This window comes from Pezoporus occidentalis, unplaced genomic scaffold, assembly GCF_034315485.1.
Source record: "Pezoporus occidentalis ecotype Australia unplaced genomic scaffold, CSIRO_AGI_Poc_V1 ctg73, whole genome shotgun sequence".
Classification (NCBI taxonomy): domain Eukaryota; kingdom Metazoa; phylum Chordata; class Aves; order Psittaciformes; family Psittacidae; genus Pezoporus; species Pezoporus occidentalis.
Genome location: NW_026916082.1, coordinates 480,708 through 498,415, shown reverse-complemented (window position 1 = coordinate 498,415; position 17,708 = coordinate 480,708). Strand labels below are relative to the sequence as shown.

The following is a 17,708-nucleotide window of genomic DNA, read 5'->3' as shown; positions in this document are numbered from 1 at the left end:
TGAAAAGTTAGAAAATAATGCTTCAAGAAGGACATGAAATCTACAGCAAAGCTGGCTGATTTTACAACCCATTTTGCAGAGCGTTTGCAGCTCCAATGCAGATGAAGCTGTAATAAATATTGTACAAAAAAGTTAATCTGTATCTAGAGAATTTTAATAAATAAAAAGTTTTAAAAACCTCTCCCTGGATCTGCTGGCTCTTCTTGGCTCTTGTTAGTGCTAGAAATACGTTTTTGATGTCTTTTTAGGACGTTGGCTTATGTTCAGAGCCTGTAAGAATTGACTTTGTGCTCCCCCCAACTTGTGTGTGTGGGGGAAATTCAAGAAAGTGTCTTACTCCAGCATACAAAAGCACTGATAAAAGCTTTGATTTGTGGATGGGGAAGGAAGAGTCCTACAAACAGAGAGTGAGAGTGTATAATTTCAAACTGTAGTACTTTAACACTGTGGGATGAGTGTTGAAAATGAATTCTTGTGAAAGGAATGTAACAAGATGAAAGCAGCAAAGAAGTGAGAGCCAAGCCCTGATGGATCCAGTGCTTCTCTGAAAGGCTTCTGTTGCATAAGAAATCCCTCTTCCTGAATGTGTGGCACAACTCTGCAGTCTGGCAGAGAAATTTTAACCTCAGCTATAGCTGTTTAAAGAAGAATTTTGAGTACAAATTTATAAGATTGGAGAAATCATTAAGGTTGCCCTGAAAAACGGGAAGGGAATACTGTTTTGTTCAGTGGGGGGGAGCAGATATGCAGGATAAGTCGCTAGTAAGAGACAAACCAAAGCACAGTGGTAATAAGATTCAGAATAAGTCCTGACACCAGTCTTACATAAGTGGCCTGGTTGGATATTTGGATGCATACACATTATGTGTATCATAAGGTTAATTAGATATTTTCATCCATGCTTTTGGGGAATATGTGCTTTCTGTTCCTTAAAAAGATGTAGATAGCTTTGAATTGCTATAAAATCTTGGAGTACAAGATGTATGCTATAAAATCATGCATAGCAAGTGCTAGCTATAAAAGCATATGTATACCTGCAAAGGTGCTGATCGATTTGTGTTATTTGGGAGAAGAAATTCTGAAACAGACCTGGCTGTGAGAAAATGCAAATAATAAAATTCAGCTGGAGGTCCTTGAGGCTCCTTAAGCTCTAACCTTCTTATGAGGAATGGGGAGGTTGAACTGCCTAATGCAGATGTCTGTGAGTTACAAAAATAACCAGATGTCCTGATTAGCAGAAGCAAATGTTCTTCCCTTAATCCACGTGAAATTATATTCAAAGGCTCTCCGGATGTAATGCTTGTGTAAATAAGGCACCAACAAACATTGGAATAGAAAGGGCCATTGGCCAACTAGCTTGCAAGGCTTGAAAGCTTGAATATTAAAAACAAATTTACCACTGCTGACTCTCTTAAATTCACAGAACAGAAATGTTAAGCGGGGCTGCTTCCCGGGGAACATGGAAAGACTGTGCTCATTAGCCATATTTTCTCTCTCTCTTTCTCTGTCTCTCTTACTCTCGTTTGAGAAATGTGTATGAAGCGAAGCTAGCTTTTTAAAATTTTCCTAAATGGCTTGTTCCCAGCATCTGGATTTCTGTTTGTTTTTTTAACTACAACTAGATTCATGCTCCTCAAAATGCGTCTGTTCATCAGATCTCTGGTATTTATGCTGGCTTTTGGTAGTTTAACATTAAACTGAATTTACTGTCCTTCTAGGAATGCTAAGGCTCCCCACACCCTTAATTTACCCTTTGTAACCAAGCAATAGTTAATAAGTTAAATAACTTGATAAGAAACTCTCCTTGATGTCATCATGAAGTTCCATTTGTCTTATTGCTTTGAAAATGTGTATTTTTCTGATTATTGATATGGATGAAAATTAAGGAAAAATAGAAAAGATCCATTCTACAGATGTAAACCCCAGCATCTTCTTGTGGTTTTCAACTGCAGAAAAGGTTATTTAAACGTGCCCTGGGCCACGTTAACATAGATGCAGACCAAACTAGGACTTGTGTGAACATGTGTGTCTGCATATGGTTGGAAGGACAGTGTTGTGCTTTTCCATTTTCACTGTTGTCAGAGCTTTAGGTTTAAGAATTTAGGTTATAGTGAGTACCTGAGCTGCTCAGGCATGAATTTGAACTTCATGTCTTTAGGTACCACATGAATGTTCAGGGTGGGGATAGAGAAGTCCCTATCATGGGGAGTTTATGAATGTATTGGAGGAAAAAAAGTGAGGTTTCTCTGCAGCCAGCAAGGTAATAGGTATATAAACATGATGCACATGTGCATACCAATCTGCAAAGCAGGCACTGAACTGGAAGGCCAGTTTAGTTTACTGCCTATCCTTTTCAGTGACATCAGTCACTGCAAGGCAGGCTGCAGTTTCTCTGCCCTCTCCTTCCGTCATTCTAATGCTTAGCTATAAACCCTGTGCAAAAGAACCATTTAACTTTAAACTTGTAAGAGCTGGGAAACTTGTCTGTGCCTTCATTCCAAGCTGAAGTCACCCCCTTGTGCCTGCACATTGCAATTTATGGTGTTCTCTAAAAGGATCTAATCTTGGTGAATGTTCAGAGCAGCAAATGCCGAGGAGCGGGGTCTGATACTTATCTCTGCATTTTCATTGCTGTGGATCTCCCTGTGTGTTACAGCTGTCATTTTTTGTTTTATCTACCGAACAGGCATAGAATTGCCTTCAAACTTGCAGCTTTCATACTTGTTTTTTCCTCAAAGAAGATTACCAGTGTTAAGGACTGCTTTTATATATTGTAGCGACTAGCCAAATAAGCATGAATTTGCATAGCTGGGGCCTCATGACAGGAGAAAAAGGAAAAGCTATTCTTAAGTGTTTTTAGTGGATGTTAGACCCATATTTTTGTTTAACAGTAATACTGCTCTCAAGCTGACATTGGCTATGCCAGGTTTCATCCTAGTGCTGTTTGAAATGGCTGAGATATTTATAAACTGACAGACAGCATTTATAAAATCAGGATGCTGACAGTCCCTTAACGATAACAATGGACTTGGACTCATCTATCACTTACAAAGGTTATTGGAAAGGGAACATAAGGCTTATATGTGCCTCTAGTCTTAGGCTGGCACTTATTTCCACGCATCTTTCTCTCTCTTTTTCTCTCCTCGCTCCATCCCCCTCCACTTTTCAGTCTGCTCTGGCTGACATGGACATTAGGCCATTACAGCTAATTTCTCCATACACTTACCAGTGATTCCTTGTCCTATTTTCTGCAAGAAATTGATGCAGACTACAAGACAACTAACTTCGTAGGACCTTGGGGTGACACCCCTTCCCTCTCAAATCCCCCCTTCCTAAACAAGAGAAACATCCTGGCTGCTGACAGGCTGCTAGCTTGAATTGGGAAAGAGCAGTGTGAATTGACTGACAGATTTAACCTGGGGCTGGGCGGGGGTTAAACAGGCCTTCTGCTTCCTTTTCCTTTCATATAGCACCAGTCTGCAGGCAGAATGCTGATGTACCTACTTTATTCAGTGGCTCCCTCTTGGTGGAGACAGTACCCCTCTGTCCTGGCTGAGGAGGACCAAGCACAGTGCAGGATCACTTCAAGAAACATGAAAGAGGGAGTCAGTTATTTCAAGCTGTGATAAAATGCTGTGTTCACTCAGTGTACCTAGGAGCTTGGGGGTCAGGTGGTATCAACAGTTTGCCCTGGAAAAGGGGAAATAGACACTGTTGCCTTGTGTGTGCTAAAGCATCTGCTTTAACATGGCAACAGAAATACTGAGACAGCTACCTCTGGCATCCAGTTTGCCCTTGAAACATTTACTCTACTGTAACTGTTTGGACACTCTGTTCCCACTGTATTATTTGCTTAGAGACCTGAAATACCCAAGTAGATTTTCTGCATGCGGTTGGATCTGCTGATACCACTAAAAACACATCCTGCCCAAGCTTCTGTTCAAACTGATGTGTATGCACGCGATGGCTAGAGCGAGACTTGATTGGCTTGAGGGGCTATATTTATCAGGAAACTCGATTAAAATACAGACTGCACATGACATCAAATTTGTAATCATTTTTCCACAGCAAGCAAGCATTTTCTGTATTGGATGCAGGTGTTTAAAGCAATAGTGTGTTTTAAGGGCCAGTGCAGCACAAATTCTGGCCTTTGGGATAATGACAAGTGTTTTGCCTGCATAAACAATATTATTTCCACTACCACCACCACCACACCCCCGCCCCTGAGGTCCACACGCACCTAGTTTCCCTCAAGCTCATCATCTCTGTCAGGTTAATCAATAGGCACCGTATGGCAGAGGGTCAGTAATCAGTGTCATCGTGCCTTTAAATCGTGTTGAAAATTTGCTTAAAGCCTGGGCCAATTAACATCGAGATGATGAATGGATGGGTAGATGGGAAGAGCCTGGTGCTCAGGGGCTTTGTGAGAAGGAGATGCTCAGCTGTTGAGCAGCAGACACCAGCGAATAAAATCAGCCATTCATGTGAGCTCAGTCCACCCACTCTTAATGATAATGTCAATCTAGCAAAATATATACACATTGGAGTTGTCATGAGTTCATAAATCAAAGGAGTTTGTCAAAGGCATTCAGATTAACGAGGCAGCAGCAATAACAAGTCAAATTTGCATAGAGAATTGCCCGAATCTCAGTAAATTATGATCCTGTTTTTCATTTGATTATTTGCTAATGTCTCAAGAGGGAGAATGATTATATTAGCATGCAAAATCTACTCCAGAAGTAGAAATCCAAGGTATAGCAGACCAGCACACGATGACAATTAATCAGTTTCTGCATACTAGCATAAACGCGCAAGGCCCAGAAATGAACTCCTTTTTTTATTATTATTTCTCCTTGCTACTGATCCAAATGGTTCAGCTTGACAGAGACTTTATATTGCTTTAACAGTGTTCTGAATTGTGCCTGCAGGCAAGACATAGTTATGCAGCTATAACCAACCTATCCATCTGCCAACCAGATTGGAATTCTCCTATCCAAGGCTTCCATTAACCCCCACTGACAGCTCCAAACAGGATTAAGAATTTGAAAGCATAAAAAATAGTTGTGCTCTTCGCTCAGACACACGCTTCTCCCCCACCCCCACCTCCCCACACTTGGAATAAGGCTGCGTCTGTACTCTCTTATAATTAGTACAGGGCAGAACAGCACCAAAGAAAACCTCCCCCAGTTGGCAGGGGTTTGATTTCCACCACGAGTGAGGCAGCACTAAAGGTAGCTCTGCCCAATTGGTAGTCCCTGGGAGTGCATTTCTCCGTGTATTATATCTCATCCCCAGCAGTGTTTTGCTGGGCTGTGTACGCAAAATACTGCATGTCATCTCCTGTCAAACGCTTCAGTCTAGGGATTTGGTATGCGTCGTAGCATGTTGTATTTAGTGGTGGAGGAGGCTTCATGGGGAGAGTTAAATAGTAATAATTTCGTAGTGGTCTTTAAGACAACCTGCCATGGAGTTATATTCTGTTAATTACAGGCTGAAGTTTTGAATGAAAATCACATTTAAAAGGATCTTGTTACAGACAGTAGCCATTTTAGGAAAAATCAGCTACGGAGGGCAGAGCCCCTTTACAGGAATCTCCTGCTCAAGGGAAATTTTAAAGGTTACAAGAACTGTGACCTTGGGTTTCCTGGCTTCTCTTCCCAGCACTTCCACTGTCATTGTGTGACCTTGGGCAAATAAATATTTTACTTGTTTGTGGAAATGGGGGAAACACACAGTATTTATCTCACCAAGATTGATCTGTTTGTGCTTTGGAGACTTAAGCACTTCACATCTATCTTGCTTGTGCTGGTTCAAAAGGAGGGACCCCTGCATGCGAGTGCCAGCCCTTTTGGTGAGTCTGGCTCTAGTCTATGAAGGAAGGCTTGCCTGCAGGATTTAAACATTTTCCCTGATGGAAGGGAGTTTGTATGGCTTTTCAGCTCTCTGTATGCACTGGTTTTCTTCACTTCTTTCACCTTAACAAATTCCATCATTCCTCTACTACGTGTCAAGTACAGTTGCTGCAGATCTTTAATATTCCCAGTGAGTACACCCATCTTACCGTCTGGATACCAAATGCTTCTTTCCAGGTCTGTGCCCGAGACATGTGTTTCAGTAACCACGAGAGGGTGCTGAGAGCGGTGCCTCCCTTTGTCTTCCTCTTGTGCGGCCGAGAGCATCACTGAAGTCCTGCTGAAGCAAACCTTATTCTGACCTCGCACGTGTTTATCCCTCCTCCCACCTTGTTCAGCAAGGAGGAATATATAGATGTACCGTTTCAGTCAATTACGTTATGCTTTTCCCATGACCATGGCTGAGTGTTGCCCTATCAAGTGAAATTCACTTCGATGCAGCTAGCTACAGTTAGTCCTGAAATATTCAGTCTTGTACCTGCACCTGGATTGATAGGTTTCCTGTTCCTGAGAAAGGAGCGGGGGTTATAAGCATCTGTGCTTTTTCTTAAGTGTAATGCTTTTGAGTCATTCTGTCTTCACCAAGCGTAACTTACTTGCCGACAAAAGTGCACGAGCAGCGCTCCTCTTTAATAGTCTGCTATCGGAGCTGCTGTGTTGGTGCTGGAGAATGGTAAGACGCCAAGCTGTGAACCACCATATGCACTTGGCAGTCTTTGTCTGGTCTTTGTTTAGCCAACCTCTTAGCCTTGCCACCTATAAAGATAATGAATGCAAAATGGTCCTCTGCTTGCTCTTAAAATGGGATGCTCAGCTTAAAGGAAAAGAAGGTAACTTGATGCTTTGCGGTAACTAGAAATTTCAAAATAAGGGCTGACAGCAGCAGTGATTTTCCTGCTTTTGGATGTTTTTTGAGGGAGGATCCGTAATGGCTTTGAGAGGAAAGAAGAATGCAAGATTTCACTGTTGTAGAAAGATTATTTGGAAGGGGAAGTCATTTTGGCACTTACTGTAGGGAAGGGGGTGGATGTTGGAAAAGCATCTGGAAACAGTAAACAACCCCCTCACCCCATCAACAAAATGCATTTCCTGGTCATGTGTAGTAAGTCACCTCAGATTCTGATGTTTCTCACACTTGGTCTTTTTCTCCAAAGTGCAGAAATTAAAATCCTCGCTTGAATCAATGACTTACTAAACTGTATTTCATGAGCAGAAAAAAGCAGCTTTAACATCTGACTTGCCTTTTTGGAGATACGTGGTTCTGGCTTGTATGTTTTTACGACCAGTCCTTTCTAAGCTGGATTTAATGTAATAACTTGGTCCAGGCTGAGACCTCATATGAAAACTTTTAAAAGCTGGCCTCTTACAGCAATTTATCAGGCCTGTTTAGGATTGATTTCCATTATAAAACCCTATTTACAGCATCCCAGATGTCATGGTGCCTTGCGAGTTCTGTATCTTGCTTAAAAACCCCCAAAATCACAAATCATTAGTTGGCCTGTAAGCCTAGATTTACGCAAGATCTTCCCGACCAGTTTATGACATCCCAAGTGTTTTGTGTTTGTTGTGTCTCTTCCCAGTCTGATATTTCTCAGCAAACAGCTCCTACCCCTGCCCTACCTCCTGCCTGTACCTTTTCTTGCCATTCACCAGCCCAGCAAACTGAGCTGCCTAGACAGTGCCTGATCACGCAGCACTGCAGTGGGCACATGAGCACACTGCTCTTCTGATGGCTTCCCGCAGCCTGCCTGCTTTCTACTAGCCCTGCTCTGCCATGCTGGCTGTTTGCAGGACCCAGCTCCTCCTCTGCCAACAGATTCCACTTGTCTCCTGAGGTGCTGGGCTGGAAGTTGGCTCTGTGAGAAGCCATGCTCAGTGAAGGACAGGTTATTTGGGGAATAAGGGGGAGAAATGCAGAATGCAAACTTCTGCCTGAATATCTGCACTCCTGAGCTTGTCTGCAAGTAACTGGAAAACCACCCTTTTCCTGGCAGAGCTCTCCCTAAGCAGTTTTTCTGTACCTCTTTAAAACCTGTTTAGTTGCTCGCTACTGAATGCATGGGAATGTGGCCTAAGGCTATGAATACTGTGGTGATCAAACTGATTCTAGATGTGTGTGTGGGATTCCCCCAAAGCTGGTTGTCATTACTCTGTCAAGGCAGTGGCTGAGCCCATGCAAAGGAATGCTGTCTTCCAGGGTAGCTGACTTTGGCAGTGAGGACAGGATTCTCCCCACATATCCAGCAGTTTTTAACCAAATGTTTGCTATGTACTGTGCATGTCCTGGGATAGCTATAGTCTGCCTTTGGTTTTAATCATGAGTTTAACAGGACAAAAGTCTCCTGATGGTCTTTCTTATGCTGCAAAAGCCCTCCTTTTTCTTCTTGTGCAGCTTCTCTTGACTTACTGATGCTCTTTTTTTGGAGGCAGCAGCTTCAGTTTTGGAGCATCAGTCTTTCTAGAAATTATACAGGTATTTAGAGTCAGAGGGCAGGAGTAAAACCAGCCCTAATATCATATGCAGCCTACACTGGTTTTTATAAGGATCTCCTGACAACCTCTTTCACCAGCATTTAGCTCAACCATCGTTTCTCCATGATTTTTGGCAGCCAAGCAAACTTGGTGCAATTAATAATAGTTAGGCAGATTAAAAGCATAGGGGCACAGAGAATAACAGTTGCATCCATTAACTACCTTTTGTTTTCAACAGGTTCCACTGTTTTAAGTAGTTATTCTGGGGTGTTCAGGAACACTGGTGTTGCCATGCTGATCCAACCACCATTCCAGCTTTTTGAAGTGGCTGTTACTGGTAGTTTCAGAATAAATCCCCAAAGCACAGGCTTCCTTGGTAAAGATCTGCATAGTGGTGCATTGTTATGTTGAGGAGGAGAAATTCTTTCTCTGCCATAACAAGCTGTTTGGCTTAAATGTACAAGTTAGCCTCCGGTATACATGAAATACTACAGCCTGTGTAGTACAAATATTCTGTTTCTTTTCTCCTCGCAGAGTGATATTAGGGATAAGAACTGAATTAAAGCTTACTTTCTTTCACAGAATTCCTCTGAGAGAGAAGACTGTAATAATGATGAGCCCCCTAGGAAGATCATTCCCGAGAAGAATTCACTTAGACAGGTATGTGATCAGTCTCTTTAAAAATGCAATAAAACTTTCTAGCTATTTGAATCCTTAAATGCTTCTGGAAGCTGAAGTCTGACTTGCATACATGGGAATCTTTTCTCCTTTGTAGTCTGAACAGCTCACATTGTACCCAGGAAAATCAGACACAGAGATTTAGCTTTCAGGAGAATTTGATGACTCTTTCCAAAGAAATATAGGCTTCTGTATGGTGCAGTCAACTGTGACTCCCTAGTTTTGCTTTTTTCCATTTGGTGTTCATCAAGACCTCTTCAGCCTTTTCTTCTGTAATTGTTCCTGTCTTGTTTGTAGTATATTTTGCCTAGCTTCAGATCAAAAGTCTCAAAGTGTTCTGCAACAATTAAGCTTTTTATTGCCCTTGAAGGTAAATATTCTTGGAGGTGATGTCCAGGTTAATAACCTGAAAAATGACCTGTTCTTGTTTCTTCTACACTCGTATAAATTACTAATAGGTAGAAAAGAGAAAGGGTGCTCTGATAAAACTTAATCCCTTTGCCTTTTATATATAGTAAAGCAAATTTCTTACCAGTTCAAAGGAATCGGTTTTTCAGTCCCTGTGGTCAAGAAAGGGAGTCTGGTTTGTGATTTCTGGGGAACTTAAGTTAGCTTTAGTGATTTCAAATCCTTATTCACCTTGCTGTTCCTCCCCACTGCAACCTTCAGGCAGCAGAAGCAAAAATACGTCCATGCTTCAGCTGCCCAAGGTGGCTGCTTGGTGTATCAGAATAAAACCATTGAGGAACATGACTTAAGTGAATACCCCAGGCCACACATTGCAACAGCTGAGGAATTGGGAGTCTTCCTTCTGCATCGCAGCCATAGGAGCAGCAGTCTTAGGCAGAGGAATAGGGTGGTACCACACTGCCCCACTGCTGCTATTTCCAAGGAAATTGTGGGTCAGAACTGTAGTAGGAGAAGAAGAGGTAGTATTTTTTTATATATAGTGTGCTTGTGTTCAGAACTGAGAGTTGTTTTGAGGGGGGCAGGTTTGGTTGTTTGGTGTTTGGTTTTGGTGTGTTTTTTTTTTTGCTGATTTGGGGTTTCTTTTTTAAATAAATGCTCCATCCCTGGCAGTGTTCAAGGCCAGGGTGGACAGAGCCTTGGGTGACATGGTTTAGTGTGAAGTGTCCCTGCCCATGGCAGGGGGGTTGGAACTGGATGATCTTAAGGTCCTTTCCAACCCTAACTATTCTATGGTTCTTTGATTCTGTAATGTATTGTGCTAGGAGTTTGATTTTGTGGGAGTGGGTATCATGTGAAGGACTGTATGTGGCTAAGACAGGTCCATCTAAGAGATATAGTCCATGTAAGGCTTTTAGACAAGAGGCAGTATGCTAGGATAATGAGTGGGGTCCTAGGTACTGCTGAGAAAGATTACCTTGTAGAATTGATTATATACATTACACCAAACTGAAAATGTTTCTGTCACTCAGTAATAAACAAGAAGATCTAGAGGAAGAGGGCAGAGCTCCTAGGTCCCTGCTGTATATCCCTAGGATAGCCAACAAGGTCCCCAGCACACCAGAATTATTTTTTTCCTTCTCTTGGAATTACCTTACTGACGAGAAGCCTTCAGGTTCAACAAGACAAGGTGCATGTCTCTTCTCCAATAAAAGGTTCATAGTAAGAGATGTTAAATCAAAAGCAACATGAGTTACCTGTTTTGTGTGCCTTCTCATTACACCGAGTCCTTCCACATGATTATTAAGGGGAAAACAAATATTCATGAACAGCATTATACAGATTTCAATCTTCAGAAGTATTCTTAGTGTCCGGGGAAAGCTGGCTTTCCTTCAGGCCTGCAATTCATCATAGCCAAGGTGACTAGATAAGAAGAATACACCTAAAAAACTACTTGACCTGTCCAAATATTTCATATTGGAAGTAACTCACGTGGACGCTGTTTATGTCAAAGGTGGTTAGTTGTGTTTCAGGATATTGTTGAGATGTCGTATCAGTCTCCATCTTTCTGTCCAGTCTTTACAATGACAGATGCATGAAAATCCTTTGGTCTTCTGCTTGCTATCTGAGGCCTTTTGTGTTGAGAACAGTGCTCATGGACAAGTGCAAAATGTAGTTTAAAGCAGATGCCCTCTTCTTTAGGTCATAGGAAGTGGTTGACCACAATTTTGTGCCTCTTGTAGAAGAAATTTTGGTTCTTTAAGTAGATATAATGAAAGTTATCTGAGCATTTTGGAAACTCAGATTGCTCCTCTGTTAGTCATGGACAAGAACCAGTGGGAGTTTTCCAACTCCAGTTGCAGAAATCAGATTCAGATGAAGCCATTAATGGTAATAAAGGTAATAAGGAGATGTAATGGTTACTTAAGCATCTGAGGTTATAAGCAGAGGCTGAAGGACATCCATTGCTCAGTGCTGTGGACCTCTTACTAGGTGAAATACCATTCTTCTATTTATTAAAATGTTTTTTGGAGAAGGGTGTCTTCAGAAGCCTCAACAAGTGGAACTGTGTCCTTGGCATGCTGGAAGTGGGAGGCATGGCCACTTGTAGGTGTGTGAGGGGCAGCGAGGCAGGAGAGACACCTGGGAAAGGAAGGACAAAAAGGCAATGAACTTGACGCTGTTAGCTGGACCAGTGAAAAGATCTAAGCTATGGCAAGCTTTGACGTAACAATGCAGATGTTCAGTTCTTGTTGTTTGCTTGTCCTGACAAAATTAAATTTTGAGGGGGTAAACTGAAAATAGTATAAAAACAGACTTCAGAAAAAACAATGACAAGTGGCAAAAGTTTCTGGCAACTTTATTTAAGCTAACAAACGAATTTTCACTCTGCAAAGTTATAAATTAATTTTAATAGGCTGATCCAGATGGTCCATTTGGAAAATGGATAGCTTGATCTGTTGAAAATTAAACTAAATTTATCTCTCTCATACTTCAAACTGAAGTAAGCGTGAGAAGAGTGCCCATTAAGTCCAGCTCATACAGATGGACCGGCAGGTCACACATGGGACTAATCTGATTCATTTTAAAAATAAATGCATGAGTTATTGAATCAGGTTCCTGTTTCAAGCCCTGCATGTGAGAGTGTGTGTGTGTGTGCCGCCCTTTCAGAGGGACTTGCAAATGCTTCAGTGCCTTTTTAACCTGTGTGTTTCCATTTTAATTCAACTTCCTTGCCAAAAAACATAATTAGTTTTCAGTGCCTATCATTTAGTGTTAGACCCAAACACTAGATTGATTAGGTCAGACATTTGTTATTTTAAGGGCTATGTCTCCATTCTTCATTTATGAAGAACATGAGCTCAATAGTCTTGGGGAGAGAGCTGGCCTTTAGAAACTGGGAAGGGGAAGCTCTCTGGGGGCCCCTCCAGCCTTTAGCTTCTGGGTGTTTTTAACAGAGCCATGAATGCAGATTTGTAAATTTATTGCAGTGCCATCTGTTTTTTTTGCAGGAACCGTATTATTGTTGGCTCGTATCTGTCTATTGTGGTGGTCACTCCCCAGGAGCTTGCCCTCATAGTCCTAAGGAAAGTGATGAATAGTGGGGGTCAACATGAATAGGTCACAGGGCAGCTGTCCAGGGCTGCCCTGAACTTGATTACCCTGCTGGTTTTTAAAGAAGACGGGCACAATGCAGGTTGTTTAAAACCCTCCCTCCCTTCTCTTTGGTTTAGCAATAATGAAGTGCCTTTTGCTACCGTGGTTTGTCTATGGGTGAAGGTGCCTTGTGGGGAAATGCTGGCAGCAGCAAGGCTGCCGCACCATACCTCCTGCAAACCTCACATTGGACTCTGCTGCCTTTCTATAAGCTTCCAGATGGAAGTCCGGGGGAAAAAATTCCCTGTTATCCCATTCAAACAGGCCCCTTAGCATTTTCAAGAATCTTCCCACTTACCATTTTGGCACAGAGTATTACCTCAATCCAGTCTCACAGATTTTAGATAGTTTTGTAAAATTACAAGTAGCACCTAAAACATGCTCTGGGTGCTATTTCAAAGTTAAAATAGGCACAGTCTGATCTTAAGATTTTAAAGCAAATATTCAAGCAAACCATAAGAAACGGAAAGCAGTTACAGAAGGTAGAGCAAAGGAAGGATAAAAAGTAGCAACCATCAACCATTTACTTCCAGCTGGTAGCCTCGTCCCACTGCATAATTTTCCTCTCCAGAAGTATTTCTGCTATGAAAAGTTAAAGCCCTCTTTTCGGCTGGTGAGGAAGGTTGTATGATGAGGAGGGAGTGAGGGTCCTTCAGCTCCCTTCCTCCTTCCCTCTGGGGAAGATGCTGCAGTTTGAATTTGCCTTTAGCTGGAGAGCTGACCAAGGCAGGATGTACCATGTCTATGAAGTTATCCCAGGTACTTCACCTTTAACGTTATTGTTGCTTGCTAGTAAGGAGTTGCTGGTTGAAAACCCTCCTGAAATTGCTTGATGTACATCCTTAGGCTTACTTTTAAGATTATTCTTTCAGTTTAATTATTTTCTCCCTTGTTCTCAAACAACAAGAAAAAAATAATTTCCATTTCTCTGTGACACTTAATGCATGTTAAAAAGCTAGCCAAGGCAGGTTGTGCCGGAGTCTAAGCTACAATGGGAATGCTGCCTTGTGGCGGAAAGGCCACTGGGCTCTTTCAGCACTAGTGCTAATAGGAATCTGTCACCCCGCTGCCGCATTGCTGCATTCCTCTGTAATTGAGTAAATTGCAAGTGTTGTCTGCCCCCCCCCCCCCCCCGCCCTTTGTGTCCATGTCCACTTACCATCCCAAGAACGTGGGCAGTGATAAATAAAGCGCTGAACAGGGCGCTCAACTCTTTGAAAGCAGCGTGTTGCCAGCCCCCTAGTTATATTTCTTTAAGTGTTTATGTTTTTCTGTATTCTTTCTCTTGTGTGGCTGGAACCCTGGGGATCCAAAGCCATGAGAGAGGCCAAGAAGCTAACAAAAGTAGCTGTCCCCTTGTTAGCTTGTTCCTTTATTCTTTAAAAAACAAGATGAAAACCATCTGGCTCAGGGCATTACATTTTCCTCCCCCATGCACCTCTATAGATGAAGAGTTTCACCTGCAGTGAGGGTTTACATTGATTAGGGAGGGAGCAGTAATTCAAGCCTCCATCCACTTCAGTGGTACTTTGCAGTCTTTAAAGGTGCTGACCCATTGAGTTAAACTGTCAAGGGAGGATAAAAAAGGATCTTCATCCCGGGAGGTAACAGCTGCCAGGTTTTCAACACCTTGCACGCTGCTGGAAAAATGTCACAAATTGTCAATGGAAAGAAAAATCACTTGGCTGCCATCTTCCCTTAATGATGTGCCTTATAAAATGAAAGATTTAAGGGTTTAAAAATCAGCAAGTAGCTGTCAGGGAAGAAAAAAAAAACCCTGAGGGATTGTGAACAATGGACCCAACAAGATGTATCCCAAAAGACTGCAAATAATGCATCCAAGGTGGAATAACCAGACCTGAGTGGGATGACCATGGTTATCTTTGCACAGTGGGACAAGAGGGAAGTGAAATCAGCATCAGCAAAGAAGTCTAATGTTACCATGCCTGTATTTAAAAAAGAAGGGGGGTGAGGGAGAGGTCTGATTCCTGAGCCAGTGAGCTGAGAGAAGACATACTGTATTTCTGCTCTTTTGAGGACAATTTGTTTTCAAGCAGCTACCAGATGGCTAAATACCACAACATTTCCTTTTTCTTCCAGCAGCCCCCCCCCCCTTCTTTAACAAGAGATCTAGTTCTCCCTGCTCTTTGTTTTTGTTTGTTTTAATGCTTTTACATCGCTGAACAACCCCGTGGTGTCGGGGCATTGTGGCATGCTCTTTTTTTTGTTCCCCCCCCCCCGTGCATTGATGGATGAGGAAAAAAAGATCTTCAGCTTTAATGTAATTTTGTGTAACAGCAGATTGGAGTAAGGCTTTTAGACTTTTTGTTTGAATTGTCTTGAGGTTTTTTGTTTTAGGGGCCTCTCCTTTTTTCTGTTTTTTTTCTGTTTGTTTTAGGTAAGTCATTTTAATTGTACTGAGTAGTTAGAAGGTACACACAGCCAAGGGAGCTTTGTTATGGTAATTGCTCAAGAAAGCCCACTCCCCAACTACCATTGCCATGTGTTGAGACACGTCTTCCCTCTAGTGGCAATATTAAGGACTCTGGCTTTCACAGTCGGCAAGGTGTAATTGCAATATGACAAACTGTGCTTTAGGGAAAATCCTGTAAATGATCTAGTTTTTTGTTTGGCTGGTCTTTATTTTGCCTTACGACTTTCCATGGAGACAGCCCTTCCCAAGGCTGGGCTAGAGATAAGAAAGGGCTCCTCTTAAGAAAATAATTGCGGCAAATGCTGGGTAATGTCTTACAGCTTGACTTAATTCAAGCCTTCTTTTTAATTACCTGCTTATAAAAACGTTTTTAAATTTGTTGAGATTACTTAATTCTTTCACAAGCAGCACCTCATGTGAAATAAATAAATAAATTGCATTTGTTTGAAATAGTCCATGTGAAAGACCTTTAAAGGGTAATTAATGCAAGTCTCCGAAGACGCTAAGTACAATGAAAGCGGTCTTTCCAAATCTGCTGGAGTGATTTGTTTGTATAACTTCCCACTTCTGCAGAATTCTTCGGAGTCTAATAACTTTTTTTCTAACCGTTTGGCAATTTGTGCTTAGCTACAAAAGCTCTTGTTCAAAAAGAACAGTTTAATAATCTTTTCCCCAAAAATGACTTGAAGGGAGGGCATGGGTTTTGTCTTTTTGCTGGGTTTTTATTAGTGTTATCTTTCTCTGATAAATCATGTAATTATTAACTATTGGGGGGGGAAATCTTATTGAACTCCTGGGTTGCAGCTTCTATTAAGAAGTGGAGTTTTGTTCAGGGACTGGGGATTCTCGAAATAAATGGCCAAAGAAATGGATTTCAGTCAGCGTAAAAGCTACACACACACACACACACACACACACGCACAGAGCCAGAGTTCTGTCTGGAGTCTGAGGCTTCAGGTTGGTATCCAGTGCTTGCCCAGAGCTATGTGGACAAGAGTAGAAATGTTTATGTGTTTGTGTCAAAGAGCAGGTTCATACTTTCTTTAAAAAGAAAAATGTAACCAAAGACACTTAGGGAATGAGATCAGATACAGCTCTATCTTTAGTGAACCATAGTCTAGTGTCTCCGTGGCTTTTTAAACCTTTGGCTGAGTGAATGCAGCTTAGTGGTTCCCCTGCTTCTGACATGATTTGGTGCTCCCATATATTTGTAGGTTTCTTTTTTTTCATTAGAGCTTGTTTTGCTATAGGGCTGCTTAACACTGTTCTCAAACGGCTTTTGCAAGGTTAAAGGAATGCAGCTTGGTAACAAGTTTGTGTCATTTTAAATATATACCTCCCAGTAAATAAGGAGGAGCCTTGCAATCAATCCCTTTTAGTGTGTTATGTGTTTCACCTGACAACTAAACCCTCTATTGATTAGCCATTACTTTGTTAGATAATCTTGTGTCATTGAAGCCACTGTAAAAATTAAACTCTTTAAAATGTTTTACCTAGCAGCAGTGTGAAAATTGAAAACTTGTTCAGAATTACAGCCCGCTTCCGCAAAGAAGGTAGTTTTCAACAAACTGGCTTACGTTTGCATGCTTTATATGCAATATAAAAACATATTAAAGCACTCCAACACAAAGCTATCTGCCTGTGGTGTTGAACCAGGCTACCATTTCAGAGTGCTTTTCCTTGGTGAAGAAACCTCTTATCTTGTTGAAAGGTGATAAGAAACTTCAACAGTTTTGGTGCAAATTAGATGAGATTCATAAAAGGGTTGAGCTTTAAAGGTGAGCTTGAGAAATTTGCTTTTCTGAGGTTTGGCTCTGGTTTTGCTTTTCATGGTTTTTCTTAAGTCGATGTGCCCATAGGCATTGGAATGAATGAAAGGAGGTGCTCTGATGTGTCAGTGTAGCATGAGACACCATCAAATGTTTTATCTAATATGAAAGGCTCTGCATTATTGCTTGATGATAAGACATTCATTCTGCTTTCAGTTAGGTCTATTCACTAGTAACTGTTAGTATGAACACAGTATCAGATTAAATCAAAACTCCATGTCCAGCAGTAATCTTGTGTCTCACAGTAGACAGTAACTGCTGCCTACAGAGGAACATTAGAAGGCAACCATTTAGTATAACCGTCACAATATATTCTTGCAGCTTCTTATGACTTGACTTCCTGAGCCAGATGCAGCTTCTTTGCAACATTATCAATACATTTCCATTGAGACCTCTTAAGTAGAGTGACATTACCTCTTTTTTTAAGGAGAAATAGGTTTTCTTCTGCATTTTTGCTTTAAACCTTTTTAAACATATGGTAGAACATGTACGTGAATCTTCCTTACTTTTTTTATTCATCCCACAAGGCTAATAATGCATTCTTTTGTGAGAATGTGAAGAAGAACAGAAGAACTTTGTAACTTTGCAAACACAGTAATGGACATTAAACTGAAGATCACTGTATGTTTTATTCTCAAATCTTCATCCTGATGGGTTGAAGCCATTATACATGCAACTTTTAATTTTCTTTTTTTTTCCTCACTACTTTATACTGAGCTGGAGGACTAAATGGTTGTCTGGTAATTTGGCACTTACATAGATCTTTAGGTAAGAAAATTACGTGTAAAAGTTGATTCTCGCAGTAAAAGCATGTTCTTC

General features: G+C 41.4%; 1 protein-coding gene across 4 annotated transcripts in view; it reads left to right on the top strand.

Moving 5' to 3' along the window:
- Positions 1-17,708, top strand: part of BTRC (beta-transducin repeat containing E3 ubiquitin protein ligase) — a 99,235-nt gene that overhangs the window by 23,736 nt on the left and 57,791 nt on the right. For 3 of the 4 annotated variants that reach the window (XM_062601934.1, XM_062601933.1, XM_062601936.1), the window contains one exon: positions 8,967-9,044. The exons of the other annotated variant lie outside the window; for it this stretch is intronic. In XM_062601934.1, coding sequence (XP_062457918.1) covers positions 8,967-9,044 — 78 coding nt within the window. The remainder of the gene's footprint in view (positions 1-8,966; positions 9,045-17,708) is intronic. 4 annotated transcript variants of the gene reach the window in all.